Source organism: Phoenix dactylifera, chromosome 17 (genome assembly GCF_009389715.1).
Source record: "Phoenix dactylifera cultivar Barhee BC4 chromosome 17, palm_55x_up_171113_PBpolish2nd_filt_p, whole genome shotgun sequence".
NCBI classification, from domain to species: Eukaryota; Viridiplantae; Streptophyta; class Magnoliopsida; order Arecales; family Arecaceae; genus Phoenix; species Phoenix dactylifera.
Genome location: NC_052408.1, coordinates 8,417,411 through 8,439,870, shown reverse-complemented (window position 1 = coordinate 8,439,870; position 22,460 = coordinate 8,417,411). Strand labels below are relative to the sequence as shown.

General features: G+C 35.7%; 1 protein-coding gene across 2 annotated transcripts; it reads right to left on the bottom strand.

Moving 5' to 3' along the window:
• Window positions 1–456: 456 nt before the first annotated feature.
• LOC103706417 (MADS-box protein SOC1-like) lies at window positions 457–22,114 on the bottom strand. Of its 2 annotated transcripts, XM_008790511.3 has the most exons (8): window positions 22,099–22,114; window positions 21,765–22,004; window positions 2,294–2,375; window positions 1,410–1,471; window positions 1,221–1,320; window positions 1,081–1,122; window positions 929–961; window positions 457–811 (listed from the first exon to the last, which is right to left on the bottom strand). In XM_008790511.3, the coding sequence occupies exons 2-8, from the start codon at window positions 21,944–21,946 to the stop codon at window positions 689–691; spliced, it is 624 nt and encodes a 207-aa protein (XP_008788733.1). In that variant the 5' UTR covers window positions 21,947–22,004; window positions 22,099–22,114; the 3' UTR covers window positions 457–688. The 2 variants fall into 2 exon arrangements, with proteins under 2 accessions (XP_008788733.1, XP_026660211.1); XM_026804410.2 differs by lacking the exon at window positions 22,099–22,114 and having other exon boundaries at window positions 1,410–1,468; window positions 21,765–22,070.
• Between the last annotated feature and the right edge of the window lie 346 nt (window positions 22,115–22,460).

Sequence of the window (22,460 nt, the reverse complement as noted above, 5' to 3'; positions counted from 1 at the left end):
GTTCGGTTAAAATGTTTGAGTCCATTCTTGATCGGATTCCGTGCAGATTGAGTCAGAGCGGTTTAAGATTTGTTTTCTCGATCGATCGGATTTTCTAGACTGATTGTGTCAAAAATATCCCAAAGACATGCCAAAGAAACATATATGGATTAGGTTAATAAATGGTATCCTACACATATCATTCAAGAAAAGAAAACTATAATATGAAGGTGTTACCGATAATTCCACAATAATTAAGTGCAGCATAAATTAATGATTTAATAAACAGCTTATAATTAACAGCAGGGTACATTTGATAATGGCCAGGGTGGTCAAACAGACACATATCGTATTAGCTTCCACTCGGTTTGGGCTCTGCTCACAAAATCCTTAATCAATCCATATATGAAACAAGCAGGATTTTAATTGTTTGAGCAATGCATTTTATCCTGAGACAACCATGAATAATACAAACAATTCAAGAATTCAGTTGCATAACTGAAAGAGAAGTTCCAACCAATCTTAGAAAGACAGGAAATATCCACCTATTTATTCATACAGGATCAGTAAGAGAATAATTAGTTGAGCCACTTCATGCTCTTTGGATTTTACAATCTTTCACAAAATAACAGAGTTGATGTGCCCTTATTTTCAATGGGCATTTATATTTATGTGTATCCATTTAATCCATAAGTAATGATAACATGAATCACTTGACCTTGCAAGTCCCTGGCCTGCCAATTACCAGCTCTGTCTCTACGTCTGTATTCGGACTATCATAATCCTCAGAAACAGCAGAAGCACATAGCTGTAGCCGAGGTTTTGCGTTTAACTTAAGATAAAGGACAAATATCAAGTTAGTTAAGACATTGTTGAAGAAGTCACTAATCATTTAGTGATAGAGACTTTAAGGAACAATATAAAGGCCAAATTCTATTCAAATTCTTACCTTTTCTCGTATCGAAGCAGTGAGCATCCTTTCCTGAATTTGATGACCAAAATGTAAGTGGAAGTCTCAGTAAGTACTACAAATAAAAATTGATGTAGTTCCTTATCAAAACAGAACTTCCTTGCAATCACAATGAACAATTAATAGTCTACCTTTTCTTTTAGCTGAGTGATTTGCTCTTCGAGCATTTGATACTGAACAAAACATAAGATAATGACCATGTCAGAGACAATGAGATTTTGTTGATAGCTAAAGCCAAATACAATAACAAAGGAAAGGCCTTATATCGTACTTTTTGTTTTCTGATGCTGCTTAGGCTGCGCTCTAACTGGAGCTCCAGTTCATGCAGCTCCTCAACTGCACATGATTCCAAATTTTCACCTAAGAGGTTTCTGCACAAAAGAAAATGTCAGGATTTTATCTTATGACAAAGATTTTCCGGTTCTACTGAGAGGGAAATTCTCAAATTTTCAGTCTGCACCTTTTAGAAGCTTCAAGCCGTTCAATCTTCTTCATCAAGCTTGCAGTATCAGACTTCAACTGCTGCAGTTTAGGCAATTAATTTCAAAACATATACAAATTTATTTATAAAAAAATGACAAATTAATTTATGGGAGTTTGTCTTAATGATTTTTCTAAAGGTGTATTATTTTTTTTATGTATGATTATTTAAGACTCGTTCACAGTTCATGACAATGTCTTATGTGCCTGATAACCATAATATAAGTCCTTCAATGTTTATATTCCTATGTTACTGGTTACTATTTTCTGATCCTTCCCATATGATGTCGCCGATGGTACTAATGAAAAGCATTTAAAGATACTTCAGGTGCTTTGCTTAACCCGACACTTGGCTTTGGAAACAACTTTTTCTTCTCTTCTGCCAATCAGCTCTAGCCCAGTTGGTTGGCATCAACCACCTTATTTCCACAGAAAAAAAATGTTCTTTCTTCTATTCTGCATGGATTTGGGGTTGGTTTGAATTTATATTTTGAATTTGGGGTTGGTTTCTTAACTTTTCCATTGTTTGTTGGGCCCTAACTATTGCTATCCCTTCATTTTATTAGGAAATGGGTGGGGTTAGTCCCTTCCCTTCTTTATAAATTTTTTTAAAAAAACATATTGACTTTGATAATTATTAATGAAACTATAGGTATATTTAATTATTTATGCGCTTTTAGTAACTAGACCCAAAACCTAGCTACTGAATGCTATGTTTCCTTCTTTGCTAACACAGCAGATGAAATATAGGTAGACTAATACATCAAATCGAACAGATCACTCTGATATTAAACAGAAATCATATAATGTAGTAATCTCATCAAAGTAAAATAGGATCACTGAGAATGGTGAAGGAATGTTAACTTGTGTATTATGCTCTTTTGCTTTCTTGCTGACGCCAACATCTTTCGTGTGCATTATGTAACGATCGATTGTCTTTTCCATGCTGAAACACCACAAATACAAAAGTTAGGGTTCATTCATGACTATGTTCAGATAACAGGAATCTGCAGAGAACATTTATTAAAAGGTATTAATTCTTCAAACAACTTAGAGGCAGATGCAATTGCATTTGGATCAAAACCAGAGAAATCTCTAAACCACCCCAGCATGTTCGAAACAGTAGATGAAAAATGAGCATTTTAATTAATTGACTTCCGAAAAAAGAAGGTATCTAAGAGATATATCTCACCCATTGCAGCCAATCAAACATGTAAATTAAAGTACAGTATTGCAATACAAATCAATGCTGTTGTCACCGGAGACATCTCATAAACATACTGGACTGGATCATGATTTATACGATTCTAATTACTTTAAAAAAAAGAAAGAAGCGGAAAATTGTTAAAATTACAAAGTCTAGAAACATATTCAAATGAACTTAGAGTAATTTCTTATATATAAAAATAAGAGAATATAGAGTGTAGACCATCGAATTTGACATATGCACCTTAGCTGTTGCCAGAGCTCGACTGGTTTGATGTCTAGAATAATTTATTTGGATGATCCCAAGTCAAATGAGCTTCAAGTTTTATTCTTTCACTCTCACATAGAAAAATCTTGAAAATCTTGAATAGAAGGATAGAAGTAAAAATAATAAGAATTAGTACGTCAAAAATAGCTCCAATAAAAATTAATTGCTGCCGCATATGCACTGATTCAACCTGGTAGTCGACGAACATGCAAACGCCAAAATAATAAAAAAACAGGCAACTATTAGGAAGAGAATTTTATATGCACTTGCTTTTAAAGTTCATTATGAAACCCTCACTTTGTAACAGTCCAAAAAGAATAAGCCAGGAAGTTATTAATTAAAATCCTTAACCTTGTTTAATTACCTAAGGCCTTCCTAATGCATCCTCAGTGTGAGACTAAATACATATCTACATGGATCCTATCACACTCTTTTTCTTAAGACTCGTCGTACTCACTAGGGAATGGTCCATCCACAAACACCACAGATACTTGTGGTCAGCTTCAAAGGACCTACATTGTATTTGCACAAACAAAAAGAAAAAAAGGAACCTACACTGTAGTGACTCCTAGAGCCACATGGCCATGGGCTGGATTCATATTGTTAGCATTTATAATAACCTAAGACCTCACTCCAAAAGGACTAGCAAAAAGATTATTAGCTAGGTCCTCATATTTACTCCAAGACTCCTCAACACACATGAAACAACCTAGGATCTCGCCCCAAAAAGCTAGCCAAAAAGTATTATTTGGGTTCCTTAGTCTTATATAAGTACTCAGGATAGTAATCCATTATATAGCCGGTGAAGGACTAAACACACGAAACACATAGATCCTCACATTCTCCTTCAGTTTAGGTCCTAACATCCTTACTAGGCTAAGAATCCAAATTTATTCAAATCCAGTCATAAATACCACAAATCCAATCTAGACTCATGCTATAGTGTCCCTTAGTCTGCATAGGCCGTAGGCCAAGTTTGCTTTGATACTATTTAATAACTTAAGATCTCATATAAAGAAAAAGATAGCTAGAGGATATTATCTGGATTTCTTAGTTTTTTATAAGTATCTAGGACATACCCATTGTATACCCTATGTGGGACTAAACACACACCCGCAGGGATACTCACAACACACTTGATATAGCATTAAATACATACATGCATAGACTTCCCATCATCAGGAGAAGGATCTAATTACAAACATCAGGACCAATCGTGGTCAACCCTCAAAGGACTCATACTACAATATCTTCTAGCCATACAAGTCATAGCTGGATTGGCTTTGATACTATCTATAATGATCCAGAATTTTAACCAAAAAAGACTAGAATAGTAATTGAGATTCTTAGTCATACTCAAGTACCTAGGACCACCTCAACATACACCAAATGTGAGAATAAAACAAGCTCTCATGGATCCTTACAAACTTACTAGCATCAGTAGATCAAAAACAAAAAGAGATTTCATGCACTATGAATTTTTAAAAGGATCGGGGAAATGAAAGCCTACTCTTTTGTACATACTAAAATAAAGAACTTGAAAGAAAGCACATGTTATAAGATTGTTCATGCATAATGGAACTTCTTGCATAATATAGGACCAATAATTTCAACTTATTTAAATGTTGCAGCAATAAAATAGAAATTTAAGCCATTAGATATGATCTACAAGTTCTAAAGTGCATCAAAAATCATATTTTTCATCAATTCCTCACATATTCATCAAGTCAACCCAACATTAGTACCGTGTGAATAACTAATCTGTTATGAACCAAGGCAAGAAGTCTCTGAAACATTTGATTATCTGTTTATAAGCAAGTTAGATTTTGTAAACCATATCATGGTTCAATTTTACATATTTCTACTCCCATGTGTGGGTTTGGTATGTGTCAACATCTTATTTTCAACCTTTATATATATATATATATATATATATATATATATATATATATATATATATATATATATATATATATATGATGCAATAGTTACCTACCTATATCCAAATCTTGGGAAATCTCTCTCGAGTTTTGCACTCTGAACCTCCTCTACTGAAAGTAGCGTAGAACCACTCCCCTGCAACCTAGCCTGCATAAGCCTTTATATATCGACCATATATATATATATATATATATATATATATATATATATATATATATATATATATATATATATATGTCTCTGTATGCGCACGCATGACTATGTGTGTGGGAGCCCGTGCGTGCTTTGCGTCTGCGTGCATGAGCGTCTACGCACGCGCGCATCCCATGCATGTTGTAGTAAGTAGATTTTTAGCGTTGAGCACCAAAATTCCCGTGACTACGTGATGGTGTGTTCAGGTCAACCATGTCTCAGCAGTCCCTTGACCTAGCATGATCCAAAAAAGGGAGCTACAAAATTTCTTATTTGCATCATTTAATACGATTCGGATCCCTGTTCTTCCTCCTAGCCCAATCCCATTCCTCTGTATGGTTTCTCCAGCCATTTCCCCCATCAACATTTCTTCACACGTCGACCTCATGTCATCTTCTCTCAATGCTAGTGCCTCCCTAGCTAGGCAACAAGTAAAAGAACTCCTTAGATGGCTTCCCCGCTACTTGACTCCCATCCGCCTCATTTCATTACCATATTCAATCCATGGTTTCCAGCCCTCACTGATAGTGCCTTCAAAGACATCACATATACAAATTCGCAAAGCATTTCGTAATCTGCCTCCTCACATATTCATCTTATCCCCACCTCTTCCCATCACCATCCCTTCTCTCACAGCTCACATTTTCCAAAACAACCAAAACTATTGATAATAGGTCCAATATACAAAGTTTGAGTGAGATGGAGGTGAGGGATGAATAGCACAACATGATTCACCTTCCCTACACCACCCCGTTAATTACCAAGTGCAAAGCCTATACAACCCTGGTTGTAGCGAACCCCTGCAAGAAGCTATTGGAGAACTTTTTTTGTTTTTGTGCAGCTCTGGCTCAGAATTCATTTAGCTAGTGGAGGCTGGTTTCAAATTGACCAGGATTCTTTTTCAGCCCTCAAAAATCTGCCATGTACGTACCTTGGGTTGTAGATAATCCGATGCCTACCTAACCATCTCGAAACTGAGAGGTGTACACATACCAAGACTTATGTTGCTCACTTGCTCGGTTGGCCCTTTGAATAGCAATTTTGTTCAAAGAACATCAAGGAACCAGACAAAGTATTATCGTAAATTTGTGGTCCTTTTCAGCAGCGTAGATAGCATGTCCAGCTTTGAACATAAAACCACAAAATATACCTGATTCCTTCTGTGTGTGTGTATCCAAAGAACCTTTAATGTTGTATCTAATGTATGCTTTAGTAAACCTACACTAATGAAATATTTAATTATTTAAGCATGACGATATATAACAAATAACTAAAAGAACATGATTTTGTAGGAACCAAGTTTTGTCCTGAAACAAGACTCTTTTTTTATAAAATTGCTGCTATTTCTAAACCCTAAAATTTTAATAAAAATTATGCAAACTTTCATATTGCTTTTCCACCAAACTCATCAAAATTAGCTTTCTAATGAAATCAGCTATTGGCAAGCTTGTAGATTTCTTGCTAGTAATGAGAAAAAAATTATTGCATGAATGCGACATTCATTGACTTTCAATTCAAAAAAGAATGTTGAAGTTTTCTGAAGGTGGCCATTTGAGCTACCAAGGAATCCAACTATGCTTAAGCTGCCACGTAGATGCCTAGTTTAAGGCCCAACTAACAAGGTAGTTAGGCCTATTGTGTACTCTAATGACTTTTAGGGCGTATTTGGTTCGCAACCGAAATCAGAATCAAAGTGCTCATATCCCCCGATGTGTTTGGCTCGTGACCGAATTTGAAATCGGGATTGGAATGAAATTTGAATAGTACAGGAGAGTAGGAATTGAGTTTTGGGAGATTGGAAAAATCCTATTTCCGCATAATCAGAATGGGAACGGGACTCTCCTCAATCAAATGGTTATAATGGGAGTCACACATTCTCATTCTCAATATAGAGTCCAACTTCCACCAACCAAACATGCTCTTATTGCAGTGCAGATGGTTAGGAAGCTTGTTTATAGGCTACTTAATTTTCTCGAGGTCAGATGGCTAGAAAAATTGTTTCTAGACTATCTTCCATGATGGGTTAGATGTTGGCGGGCTAGGTGGTGTTATTAGCTCTCATAAGAAGATAGCAAGCCCACTTTAGTATTTGTTTTGGTTCCTAATGTCATAATCCCACATTGACTAATAAAAAGGGTGCCATATAGATTTAATAGCCCTGGCCGATCCTCCTCCAAATAACTGAAGTTTTGGATTGTGTCTTCTCAAAAAGTGGTATCAAAGCCAAATCCATTATGTGTCACAATCTCTACATGTGAAGCCCTCACTGGGAGATACCAAGGTCGAGGAGGGCCTAGTAAGGTTGAGGGCATCAGGAGGTTGAGTAAGACCCAGGGTTTAGGGTTTAGGGTTTAGGATTTAGGGTTTAGGGTTTAGGGCCATGGGTGGGTCCCTTCTCTCTAGTAGGAGCTAACCATGATGAGGGCATCAGGAGGTTGGGTGCGAAAGATTGTTATAGTCCCATGTTAACTAATAAAAGGAGTGCTGCATCGGTTTATCAGCATGGGTTGATCCTCCAACAACTTAATCTTTTAGGCTAAGTTAGTGACACTAAACACCCTACAAAATTAAAACTTAGAGGTTTCGCTACCTTTCAATTCATTTCTTATTTCCTATTTTGCATTTGCTGATTCATCCTTTCACACTTCATGTTGCATTAACTTGAACTCTTGGGCATATTTATTTGGATGATCAATTTATATTATGATATAATTAGAAATAATTGTGGTCCTACCGATTCACAAATTTTCTTTAAATAGTATTGTTCAGAATGTTGCAGTGCAATGATATAAAAATAAACATCACAATGTTCCTTTAATTTACCCTCTATCTCCTTAATTTATTTAAATTTGTCTAATTTTCAATTTAATTTGAATATTTTTAGTTTTAGTTAGATTTTATCCCCTTTATTTTCCTAGGAGGATTCGCCTAAACATCCATCTAAACACCCATCTTCAGCTAAATTTTTATATGGTCTATACCTAGTAGCAAACTGCAAAGTGAAGATTCCTTAAATTTTTTTAAGAACTAGAATGGCAAGAATTCCTTTCGAAATTTGGGCAAGGACTCAAGTTACTAATACCCAACATTCAATATCTTTTACCCTCAACTAAAAATCATTTTTATTGAAATTAGCTGACACATTTTGATACGAACAAATCTATTAAAATCAAGATGCCAACATGAGCATGAAAGTGCAAGAGATGCTCTGATGCATAAAAGAACTCATTTTTTTGCCATGCTTCACTAATTCACACTTTTCACTACCACCCTTTGAGCATCATTTCCTTTTACAATACCGTCTTAGGTCAGTTGTTATATTGTTAGCTTAATTTTTTAAGCTATCTATCATAATTTTGTAGCATGATGGCTTGTCATCTTCGATTTCTATCTAGTTAACGATATTTTTCAAATTCTTTTACTTTTTGGGTCCATTTATTACATAAAGTTCACTTCTACATGCTAATCTTGTTTGATTACTATAAGGGTGATTTTAGCAATATGGGATGATAAACTCATCCCTGTTAAGTAAGGGTGGCAATTGGGTTGGGTTAGTCAAGGTATACGCTAGATCAAAAACCTATCAATCCGAACCTAATTTTTTTTTTTTTAACCGGTCAAACATCTACATCCAAATATGGCAATTTTATTAAACAAGTAATCTAGCTCGATCTACAAAGGGTTGAAATAAGCTAAACAAATTAAACGATTAAGCATGGCCGCCCTTACTGCAAAGTAGTATGGGAGTGGAAATTTTTATTAGTTATTAATGTTGTAATACCCATAAAAAAAAAAGGTCTCGTGGGCCGGCCCAGAGTGGCCAGGCCCAAAAACTTGACCCGTGCCTGGCACGGGGGCAGTCGAGAAGAAAACCCGGCTGGGGTCTTCTTCCTCCCCAAATCCAGCAGAGAAGAGGGCATTTCAAGAGCTCTCCGAGTTCGAATCGAACTAGGAGATTTTGCCTATATAATTCCCCCTCTCCTCCTCTGATTTTCTCCACCCAAATTGCTGGAAATCGCTGCCGAATCTGAAGCTCCTCTTCCGAGTCCTTCTTCCTTGATTTGTCGCCGGAAAGCCACTGGAGTGCCACACCGGACTGAGGTAAAGCTCCTCCTTCTTCTTCTCTTTCTTCTCTGTTGTTTCCGGCCTTGTTCGTCGTGATTGGAGCCGATGGATCACCAGAAAATCACCGAAACAGGGATGCCTTGTTTCAGTCCTCATCCCTCTTGCTTCGACAATGCCGGCCGCCAGTTTGGCCGGGGCTGGGGCCGCCGGTTTGGCCGAGGCTGTGGCCGCCGTCAAGTGGGGGCTGGGTTGCCATGGCCGCCGCCCCTTGGACCTCTGAGGGGGGGAGGGGAAGGAGGCGGCCGAATATGAAGAGTAGAGAGAGAGGGTTTCTCTCTCTTCCTTCTCTTCTTTCGCTCTCCTCTCTTTCTCTCTCCTCTCCCTTGATTTCTCTCTCATAGTTTCTCCCTCTATGTTTCAATCTGTTGGAACTCTCTCAATGAGACTTTCTCACTTTATGGGTTTTCTCTCTCTAGTTTCTCTCTCTAGATTACAGTTTTCTTTCTAGTTTGATTCGGGGAGATCATCGTTTGTAAGGACTGTTGGATAGTCGTGGGTCAATAGAGGGTTTTGCATTGTCAGATACTCCAGATAATTTTTAATATTGATTTGGTTCTGTAGGGAAACAATCTGTTGGACAAAGAGATATTGAGCAGGATTCTACGCACCCTAGTTCGTAGATCACGGTGGTCTGTCTGGGTTGTCAGCAAAGAGGTAAGAATCCTTGTACGCCAATCCTGCATAATATAAATATTTTGCACCTATTAATGTATGATGTTCTATGATCCAAATAAGTAAGAAGCAAAAATGATTTTATATTAAATTGTATTTTGATCGTATTCGCTTGTGGTTGGTATCATGATGGATGCATGCATGCGCATAATCTACACCTACATAATTAGATTTATGGATGTGGTGCTATAGACTAACCTTGATATTATTGGTTGCCTGTCATGGGCTAGAAACATGACCGAATTAGTCTAAAGCTGGAAATTAATAAAATGGATTGACGTGTGGATGTGAAATTGATTAAATGAACATTAACTTTGAGCCATCTCGTTATTATTGGTTTGCTCGTTACAGGCTCTAAGTGTGACAATGTTGGTTTGCCGGTCACAAGCTCTAAGTGTGACAATGTTGGTTTGCCCGTCACAGGCTCTAAATGTGACACTATTGGTTTGCCCCATCACGGGTTGGAAACGTGACCGGAATTTGGCCCAAAGTCGAAAAGATAATTGATCCGGATCAAGTTTAAAAGGAATGGAATTGAAAGCATTGAAAACGGTAATGAAGATTTATGAGCTATCATATGCTATATCATTCTTGTGTGGCTGGATTTTCATTGATGGTTGATGTAGATACTTATATTGATTATTTGAGCCTGTTGGAAGCCGTTTATGATTTCATGAAATGTGCATCGATTTGTCGTGGTTTTCAAATCTATATTATTATTATGTTGGTGTGGATGTGTAGGGGTTCTTACTAGGCTGTAAAGCTCACCCACTTTCTTTTTTCTCTTTTCAGAGTTGCAGGATGCGTAAACATGGATGGGTTGGGCGCGGAGCACGAGTATCAAGGTCATTAGCTAGTTAGTTTATGTTTCTTTGATTTCGATGAACATTTGAAGATCTTGTAATTGAACCAAATTGATTATCTGGATATGTTGGATTTGTCAATTTGAATTAATTAATTAGTTGTGGATTTATTGGATTTTTGTTTATCTTAGGCTTTGCATGATCTTTAGGGCACTACTCTAGGGCTCATGAGGCCGGTCGCGTACCGGACCCGAGTGTTGGGTTTGGGGCGTGACAAACGTAATCACTATTCAAGAAAGGCTTTTATAGCCTAAGGCTCTATTTGGAAAGCGAAATACAAACAGAATAAGTTATCCTAATCTATCCCATCCAAACAACTAAAAATAGGGTGAGTTGGACCCCTACCACCTGATAGATCCATCTATCTAGATCTGAAAAACTGCTCCAGCACCCTCCTGATAGTGTCAGAGTCATCCACCATCTACCCACTACTCTCCCTGATACTGCAAATTCTATTCCTTTGTCGTCGAATAATTGTCGATTGGTGAAAAAATCTAGTATTCCGGTCTCCCTCTATAATCCATTATATCCTCGACTTCTGCCTTCATAAAATCTCCTGCCGCCGAAGGAGCGAGTGGTGCATGGCCAACTGAACCTATCTCAACCTTCGCTAAGTTTGACATTCTAAGTCCTAACTCTTGTCAATGTTGTAGGACCTCCGAAAATCCTAGGGCTAATTAGGATATTACAATGCAAATCCATTTCTCGGTCTGTACACCCTAAGAAACTCCAATGATGTCTGAATCCTACCATATCTGGTCCTGAAACTCCAACGACTCCTAAGCTAATATTTCCATTTGCAAAATACATTAATCATATTTTATAAAATTAAAAAATTGATCAAAATATAAAATATTCTGCCTAGCAAATCAGTCACCTGTTAGTATTTTAATTATTTAACTAAAGTGTGTAGTTAATTATACTAATGACCAGAAGTAACAAAAAAGCTCCGTTCATTAGATCCAAGGGTTTAAATCTTTGTGCTGGGTCTAGTCTCGATTTGTTCCTGGATGGTACTACACTAGGATGCGACAAGGCAGTCAAGAAGATCCAAAACAGCCGGTAGCAACAAAAATATAAAAAGATAAAAATAAGAAAGGTGTCCTGGTCCTTGTTTTAATTATCTCTGTAAATCTGGTGTTGAGACATAAATGGGATGGTTGTTATGAAACTAAAACAATCAAAACACTAGGATAATCAAAACCTCCTAATCCAAAAGAGAACCTATGTTTGGAGGCCATTCACTCCTACGGGGAGGCGAACAGGATGGCCAATTGGGTGGCCTCTTATGCATGTGATACAACTTAGGCTCTATAGTATGGAGTTCGGTCCAGCATATCCTATCCCAGTTACGAGATATTCTTCATGCTGATGCTACAGGTTATATCTACGCTAAAGCCTTCTAACCATGCCTTCTAAACAAAAACAGAGAGAAATAGAGAGAGAACCCAAGTCCCACACTCATCTTGGTCCAATTTGCTCTCAGAATAGTGCTTATTGAGGATACCATCCTACTCGGGTGCGACCTAAATGCTTCATTAGTATGAATATGGTTGCGCTAGATTGGATGGATATTATCTATATTAATAAAAGGTTTCACCAGTTTCATAATGGACTGTACACTGCCACTATAGATGTCTGAAGGTACACCATAAGGACACTTTATCAGTTACAATGATAAGAATCCCTGGCCCTCGCACGGTGGTGTTCATTGCAGTCTGATATTTGTTTGATTACAAGAGGCTTTCCTTTTAACATTTTAATATCTCAAAGGACCAACATTACGGGCTTCTGTGAAATCCAACCGTTATCTACAGAAAAGTGTCCTGGAGTGGTCTGCCTTCTATTTGATTATGTTTGCAAGTCATTCAACATCTATTTTTCAATTTCTGATTTCATATACATTTTATCTTATTATTCTCTTTATCCATTTTCATCAACCAAATCAAAATGATTGCATTTTGGATCTGTCGCAAATCATATTAGAACTTTCAAAGTTTAGTTAATTGACTATGTTAACTAATTTAAAAAGAAAACTATATATACACAACCATACATATATACTTAAATGTACGTACGTACGTCCGTATGTATGTATGTACAAGCAATAGTTATCATGGGCTGAAATCATGGGATGGGAAAACCACCATCACTTCATGCCACTTCATATAATTTTCTAAATAGGCCATCTTTCATTTGTAATCTTTTTTACCTCCATTTCTAATAACATGAGGCCAGTTGAGCCAAACTAGATGTGGATGAATTGGCCTTTTTTTAATGAAATTCATGATAAGGCGATTGTCAAAACCCAAAACAGTGTTGAGCCGTTGAAAACGAATGTCATTCTGTGAAAATACATTAAGTAAGGATTTCCTTTATTACTTTATATCAAGAAGATTTTAATAATAAAATAAGATGCAAAAGGTTGATTTATTTATTGTTCTTCAAAAAATTGATCTACTTATTTCACTCCATCTGATAATCTCCCATATGGTATCTATAATAGTTTATTTGCGATATTTTGAAATTCATTTGTATAAAGTAGATTGCAAGCAAGGCTCAAGAAACATGTAAATCATAAGAGTTCCAACACTAGACCACAAATCTGTAGAATGGCATGTTACTCGGTGTAGATCAAACAACAATAGTGGAAGAAAAATAAAGGTCAAAACAATGAGTTCAACTCCTTTCACAAAGAATCCTCAAGCCTCTCTAAGACATCTCTTTATTACTCTCCCTACCACAAAGACGTAAACATCGCTATCCCCCACTTTCAATAAGAAACAAACAATTATATAAAGCTTCGAGCTCAACCTAACTTAACATGGACCTAAATCCTAAAGTTATTAAAACTAATGATCAGTTAAATAGAAATCCTAGTAAGATTAGGACTTGGCAATGAATCTTAACACTCTCCCTTATTGCAAAGCCCATATCGATAATGTTCAATTGCCAATATCGTGAAACATCATCATAGCTATTGCCATTATTACCACAGTAACAGCAGCATGCAATGACTTGTCGAATTAATAATTAAACAACACAATTCCTTTATTAGCTCGAATAATCACTCCTTTATTAGTTTGTCCCCTTCGATGCATGCTTGCAATTGATGATATTCTTCAACATTTCTTCTTAGTATTGACTTCATGGCTACCATGCCGAGATTCCATAAACCATTCAGCTTGTGCCAATGAACATCAAGTTGCTAGTTGTAGTCATTGCTTACTAGAGCATCACCATTCCTTGTGAATAAGTAAAATCGGCAAGAAAACTTTTGTCACCTTTACTTGCCTCTAGTTTAGTAGTTCTATTTATCTGCATACAGCTAGCTCCAACATACAAAATTAAATACTCATGTATAGAATTTTTCAACTTTAAACTTTGGAGTGGCTTTAAAATCAACTAGTGTACCAAAAGTCTTATCGAATACTAAAGAACAACAGGAATCTACACCATGCATATCTTCTATTACTTAATCTTCAAAGCTACTTCCAAATTAGTCAGCTCATCAATCTCATCACTCACTAAATCTCCACCTAAAATATTGATATCTTGGATAGCTTCAGCATAAGACTCTTCCATATAATTTGACTCCTAAATGCGAATCTCTATGATCAGATCAACTATAGCTTCCTTCAATTTTTTCTGAGCAATTTCAAAATTAATTGGTTCTTCAATGATAATTTCTTTTGAACTTTCAAATGTTTTGAGGAACTAGTATGAATTCATAATTTAGAATGTCCGTTAACAATGACAGCTCTTCATTCTAAACTTGATATAGCATCCATCTAATTAGACTCCTCTTACCCCAGATTTTCTTCTAGACTTGATTGATCCTTGAGACGATCTCTGACCGATTAAGCTCTTCCTGCATCAAATCTTCATCTTTAAACCAACTCTACTCATCTTTTGGATTTTTAGAAAAGTCTGGAATCAAAACTCACTCTTCATGTAACTTTTGTTTGAGAACACCTTGATTTCTCATCATACTAGATGTTCAGTGGACATCTGTAAGAATATCTCATGCTTTCTTCGACTCCATTATATCTTGGATATGGGGAAAATTTTCTTTATCCATTATAGCTTGGATACTTCACATCACCTTCCTAGAACCAAAACCCATTGTAGCTCTAATATCATGTAAAACCACAAACACACGAACCACCTGTTAAAATATTTGCAGAAGAGGAGGAAAACAAAAGAAAAAGAGAGAGAAAAAGAATTTTATTTCTCTCTTCCAGCACATTCAATACATCTCAAGGGTTATATATACTCATATATAGATTCTACACAAGAAAAATAATATAGATTGATATAGAATTATGCTAATAAAAGAAAATAATACTCGCTAATACAAGTTATTATATGATCCTTAAAAATATTCTAACAAAATCATGCTAATATAAAAAAAATAATACTGACTGATACAAGATCATGCTAATATAAAAAAAAATATTATGGGTTGATATAAGTTGTTACATGATCCCTAAAATTAGGCTAATATTTTCTCTCAAACTCAAGATGGTACTACACGTGCCAATTTGAGTTTAGAAACTAGATCACAAATGTATCTAGAAACTGAGATACTAAATCAAGAGCTGAAGTAGCAGCTCAAAAGCTGATATGATAGACTAGGAGCCGATATAGCAGCTAAGAGATATGGCGAAAGATCAAGAGCTGATGTGGCAAAACACAAGTTGTTATAACAGCTCAGAAGCTGATGTAGTAGATTAGGAGTTGATATAGAAACTCAGAAGTTGATATGACAAACTGATGTGATAATACAGAATTTGATATTGCAGAACAGAAGCTGACATAGTAGCTAAGGTAGACTAATGTGTCCACTGACACAGCTAACTAACATAGCAGATTGGTATACCTGACTAACGTGATAGACTGACATGTCTATCAATGTGGCTAATTGACTTGTCTGATGATGTGGCAGTGAGAAGACATATAGAAGATGTCAGTTGTAGCATGAACAAAGCTCAAATAGAAGGCAACCGAAATTCGATGATCCTTATAGATGGAGGCACTATAAGGAGTAAAATACCTCAAACAGGATGGTGATAGAGCCAGAGGCAGCAAATGAAATCGGAGATGGAGAGAAAGGGGTTGAGTGGCGGTGAGGAGAGACAATCGAAAATCTTAAACTGAGAAGAAAAATGGTGGAGAGGAGCTGCATATCTATTAGATAATAAAAGATCTTCAAATATTAATCTATCAAAAATAGAGGATATGCAGATCTACTAAGAAAGATAGAATCTTTAAATATTTATTCACTAGTAAATAGAGGATCTGCAAAAAACATAGGATGCAAATCCACCAAAAATAGAGGATCTTCGGGTGTCGATTCATCAGAAAATAGAAAATCATAACATGACAATAGAGGTCCTCAAAGCTTCTAGACATGGTAACAACGACCATAGCAAAAGTGAAAGAGATGGCAGCAATAGATTAGGTAATCGACGACTCTGATACTATGTTGAAATATTGATAGAAGAAGAAAAAAAAAGAGACTTCATACAAGAAAAATAATATAGGCTCATATAGAATCATTCTAATAAAAAAAATAATACTCGTTGATACAAGTTGGTATGTATTCTCTAAAATCAGTTTAACAAAATCATGCTAATAAAAAAAATAATACTAACTAATATTGGCTGATACAAATTGTTACGTGATCCCTAAAATTACGCTAACACCACCAATCTCAAAACCTACGGCTCTAGTATCATGTAGAATTATACACTATTCAATGTAGATCAAATGTTCTGACCTAAGATCACCAAACAAGCAACAGTAGCGAAAGAAAAAAATTTGAATGAGGAAAAAAAATTATTCAAAAGAATTTACTGAAATAATGAGTTTGGCTCCTCTCGTAAAGAAGCCTCAAGCCTCTCTAAGGCACTATTCTAAAACTCTCCCTACCATAAAGATATAAACATTACTATCTCACTTTCACTAAAAAACAAACTCAATTGTATTAAGTCTAAAGCTCAACCTAACTTATATAGACCTAAATCCTAAAGTTACTAAAACTAATGACCAGCTAAATAAGAATCCTAGTAAGATTAGGACTTGAAAATGAATCCCAACAAAATTCAGCCTTCTAACAAGTCACTCATTGTTGATCATAAATGAATGTGAGCTTTAAACATTGTAACCATTTACATGTCAAAGCAATCAAATTCGATAGCATTCAAGCAATGATAATAAGCTTGGATGAATTCTATGGCTAGGTAACTAAATACAATGATACATACAGTATGAGAGTGTCATATGTGCTTATCTATACATGTTTCTTTCTCCAACGGGGAAGGACATTACAATCGACATGCCCACCTTCATTTGAACCAACAATAATAAGCTGGGCCAAATCCTTTATGGGGGCTCTGAACTTCATGTGGCATTTTCTTGCTTATGTTACTGCCTCGTGTTACGATTCACAAAATATAAACATCAAATATAACTGCAATGTACAAGTGGAGTAACAAGTTTGCTATGAAAGCATACAAGTATGACTACATGTCATACCTTAAGCAATTCAAAAACCACCACAACTGAACAGTTTATTGCCCCTAGAGAAAGGTTCCACCTAGCAATTTGCTGCATTTCTTCCTTCTTTTCATAAGGTATGCAAGCCTTTATTGATGGATGAGGGGGCCGAGCCAATTGGGCAACATCTTTATTTTCTATATTTCTTGAAATATAGTATCGATAACTATTAGAAAATTCTAGTGAAACGAGCATAGAGTATAATTTTTTTACTTGCTCAAACTTATCCTCCTCACCATTACTTATTCTCTTCCTCTCTCTTTTAAATATGTCATCCTAGGTGTTCACTTACTAAATGCTTATTAATCAAATCAAAAAAAATGTGCAAGTTTCCATCAAAATAACATTGTTTGTGCAATAATATAATATTATGATCTCAGCCACAATTTAAAGATGCAATGAAATGTTATGAGAAAGGTGGCAAAAGAGATGAGTTAGACATGATATTCTTGGCATTATATGTAGCTAAATATTTCAGAAGATGGAGGAATTTCAACATAATTTATGCTAACATTTTTAATCCGGGACATGGAGGAAAGAACAACTATCATGAAAGCAAAAAGGTGGATGGGCTAATATAGTTACGTTGATGCATGCAAGAAGAAAAATAGGTTTTTCACAAGTATCTAGTATGTAGAAGTCATGCAAAAATTTGCCTTCTTTGATAGATTAATGTGGGTCTTGCGCTATGTGCTGATTGCTTATAGTGTTAATAGGCAAAATCAAATCTCCCTCGTTACAGTCAAACTTAAGCCACCATGCACAATGGTGTAAACAAGAACAAAAAGATGGCAAACAATGAAGTGAGTAGCACAAACTAATGATGAAATATACCAAAAGCCTTGCTGAAATATAGATAAACTTTTGTTTTCTAAAATAGAGGGAGAAGACATCCGTTAATAGAGAAAAACCAAAAGCTCTATATCATTTGCAAATGCATTCACATTCTTTTGATGAATTTCATGAACTACTTTTTTAATTAAAAAAAAAACAATATAATGTCTACAACATAACTAGGAATATGGAATTGATGAAAAATGAATTTTATATGACTTTCATATAGCAAGAATGAAAACAAAGCCAAGGAACCTCAAAACACCTTTCCCTAAATTGTGGAAGACAACATTCATTATGAGTTTTATGAGAACACAGAGTGGCAATTTCCCAAGATATGTTAACATGCGAAAGCCTGTCATAATCAATGCCCAATCGAGATAATTAACAAAACAAGAAGGAAGTGCTTTTAACATTACAATTGCACTTACATTCGCTCTTTTTTCATAAAATTGTTCAAGTCCAATACTAGATAACTGCTTGGTGAACACAGATCATGTCTATTCCATGAACATCCATTCACACTTCTGAATTGCTATAAGTCTCATGAAGCAAATTCATTCTCTTAATATTGGTCATTGATCAAATTGATTTTAGTAAGTTTATAATATTGAAAACATTGAAAAAAAAATTAAAGTAAATGGTATAGTTGTGTAACATGCTTAGACAGTTGGAATATCGTCAAGACATGCCTACAAGAATTTTTTGTGATAACAAATCTGCAATTGCATTGACAAAAAATCCTGCATTTTATGGTTGCAAGAAGCATACGGATATCAAGTTACATTGCATTCGAGATTTAGTAAAGGAAAAGGAGATTGTGGTTGACTTTTGTTCATCTGAAGATCAAATAACAGATATTTACACAAAGCCACTAAAAGCTGATGTTTTTCTAAACCTTGAGGAGATGAGCAGGATGATCAAGTTTGAAGAACCTGATTTAAGGAAGGCAATGCAGGTGTTAGTAATCCAAAGTTAAGAAAGCATTTTATTTTATATTTTTATTGGTTTCTGTTTGGTATTTTGTGTTAGATATGTTACATGGGATCATATGTCCCATGGGTTTCCTCATTAATTTTCAGGGGTGTTTACATGTCTACCTTAAAATGCTTAGTCACATGGTAAGAAACTGAATATTTTGGGTTAAAGTGCCCGCAAAGATATAAATATATAGCTGGCCGGACAAAATGATGATTTTGGTTAGAGTTGATTGTTTCACAGTGTTAAGCCTAACATATATTGTGATCATTTTTTGGGGAGATAGTGAGTTGGAATCCCTTCCCTACTAATTATTTTTTTAACTATCCCTGTTATTGTATTACTTATTTTAGTCATTATTGTCCCTCCATGTTTATAGTCTAGATGCATATATGGAGGGCGGATATTAAGCCTGATATACATTGTTGACCCTTACCTTATCAACTTAAGTTTTTGGAGTTAATTGATTACTCGAGACATAGTGAACAAGAAATAGTAGAGGAAAAGCAAGTCTTCCAATTAGGGACGGACTAGCAATGTAAGAAGCACATTCTCACACCCTACGTTCCATCATATTTTCTGCACTAGAAATGACACACATGATGTTATTAAGGTAATGGTTTTCAACTGCAGCATGCGAGATGTGGTGTAATTGCATTTACAGCTCACAAAACCCCTTTCCAAGTGGGTGGCCTAATGAAGGTAAGAACTCTAGAAGCATCTTATATAAGTGGTTCTATGCGAAATTTCTTGAGGCATTCAGAAACAAGGAGTTTGTCTAATTTCCCATCATCTAAGAGTTTATATAGAAAGAAAATGATTATCATCTTAAATGATGTCTCATGGTGTTGAATTGACATCAGATAATTTAATATGCTTTAAGTAATTGTAATAAATTAACATGGTACTTGCAAAAAAAATTGCTTAGTTTACACTAGAAGGGTGCTGAAAAGAGCAAGACAAAGGAGTACATATGGAGATAGCAATATTGAAGGAATAGGGCTGCAAAAGCTGTGCGCACCAAAACAATAGCTAGTCCTATGTATCTCATAGAGCACGGAAGGGGGAACATATGAACCAAATAGATCGATTTCAGTACATATGAACCTAATCGACTAAATGATAAATCCTAAGTGCACATTACATCTGAGATTATTTTTTTCCCCAAAAAGATAGATGATAAAAGTATTCAATTTGCATTTGTTGGGTGCCAGTGAAAAAAGATGAGATACCATAAAAGTATAAGATGTTACCGACGAAAGTTTGGACATGGAATATACATTTGTCTCTGAATGGAAGAGTTCTTCACAGAAAGGTTGTTTGAACATAAAATATCTGAAAACTAGAAGTCTTTACTGTTTTCCCCTCTTAATACAGTAAACCCAACAAATTATGGTGTTTGACCCAAGGTTGAATACTTAATTTGATTCTTCTTTGGTGGGAGAAAATGAGCTTCGTTTCTGTGGTTCTGGTTTCAATTTCACGTTTTTAGCTGAAAATTCTAAAATCAAAAAAAGAAGTTAACGGGAAGTACGGAAAAACATACAAAAATAAGTCAAGAAAATGAATAAGATATCATTCTACAGTAAATTGTACTATTTCAGGACCTTATAATGCATCATTTTGGTGGTTTCAGAATGAAAAGATCAAATCTGTTTATTAGATCAAAACACTAAAAACATCATGCTAAGGGTAAAGATTTTGATAGCAATCTAACATATGACAATCTAGATACAACCCAGGAGATTCTAAGATTTCGGAAAAGTCAAAATAGTACCAAAATGGTTACTTCCCATTAATATCCTTTAAAATACAAAGTTGAAAAAAACGTGTGAAAAAATATAAGTTCAATATATATAGTACATGAAAAAAAAAGCTTCTTGTTATTTAAAGAAACCCAGTTATGGCAGGAACAATTGCCGAACGCCATGCGTCATTTGGTGTCATAAGTCAGTTCCAGACTAAATTCCGGGGCCAGTTTTGGTTTTTGAAGTTCCCAGTGGTTATTGTACTATCGCATGATACTAAACCGGAAGTGAGCAATAAAAATATAATCTAAAACATAAAGTACAACCTCTAAACCTATCTGACGCATCCAACTTGCATTTCTAGGGTACTTTTTTTTCCTTTATTTCTCGTCTCTTTTCTTACTTCTATTCAGCAGATATATCAACACCAATCAACAAGGCAACTTGCCTAGTCGTCCTAAAGAATCCTCCTGCTACTTGTAGTGGAAATCGCTGCAAAAACCATAGGCTATTGCACTATACTTCAGAAAAAAAAGAGCAACCCATTTACCCATTTAAGCGCAGAAATGGTACAGATTCTTGTACCAGAAACGCAGCTTTTTTTAAAAAAAAGAAAAGAAAAAAAAAAGTTTCCATTTCCCAGAAGAAATCATGAAGTTTAAAGCACAGACATCATGGATCATTTGTTTGTAAACAATTGAAAGAACTTAAGAAGAGAACCAACGCTCATATGGCTACCAAATATCAGTCCTGCAAAAGAGTTAGGTATTGTCCTCATACCCTTGCCTTTATTCTAAAACCTATATCACAAGATCTGAAACAAAGATGGAAGGGAGTACTGTACTGGTTCTCAGATAGCCTCAGAAAAGATTATATAAAAAAGAATCGAGAGGGATATTTATGTTTGATAGAGAGAGAGAGAGCGGGAGGAGGAGGAAGAGGAGGACCTGGAGCTGGAGAACTCGTAGAGCTTCCCCCTAGAGGAGAAGACGATGAGGGCGACCTCGGCGTCGCAGAGGACGGAGAGCTCGAAGGCCTTCTTTAGCAACCCATTCCGGCGCTTGGAAAACGTCACCTGCCGGCTGGTGGCGTTCTCGATCCGTCTCACCTCCGTCTTCCCTCGCACCATTACGACGATTACCGATCTCTAATCTTTGATTTGCTTAGATTCGTCCTCAAGATAGAGGCTATAAAAGGAAAGATAAGGAAGCAGCGAATGAGATGCAAGGTATAATGCTCTAGCCATAATGGGAAAGGACTTTTGTTACTATTTCTTCCCACCTTTTCTGACGCCTCTCTCTCTCTCTCTCTCTCTCTCTCTCTCTCTCTCTCTCTCTCTTCTATTTCCTTTCTTATTCGTGTAAATTCTTGACGTGATTTCCTCCTATTCGCGGATCACAAAATACCAAGAACTCCTCATCTGATTATTTTGTAATAATAAAATATAGATCCAAAATTTGACAATCTTATGCGATCAAATTAGAATTTTATACATGGGGTCCGACTTTTATCGAATTAAACTCGAATCTAGCTACATTCAAATTCGAGTACACATGTATAAGTTATATATGTGATATAAAAAATAAAAACATAAAAAAAAATTGACAACATAGCTTGTATTAATTTTTGTTTAATATCTAAAT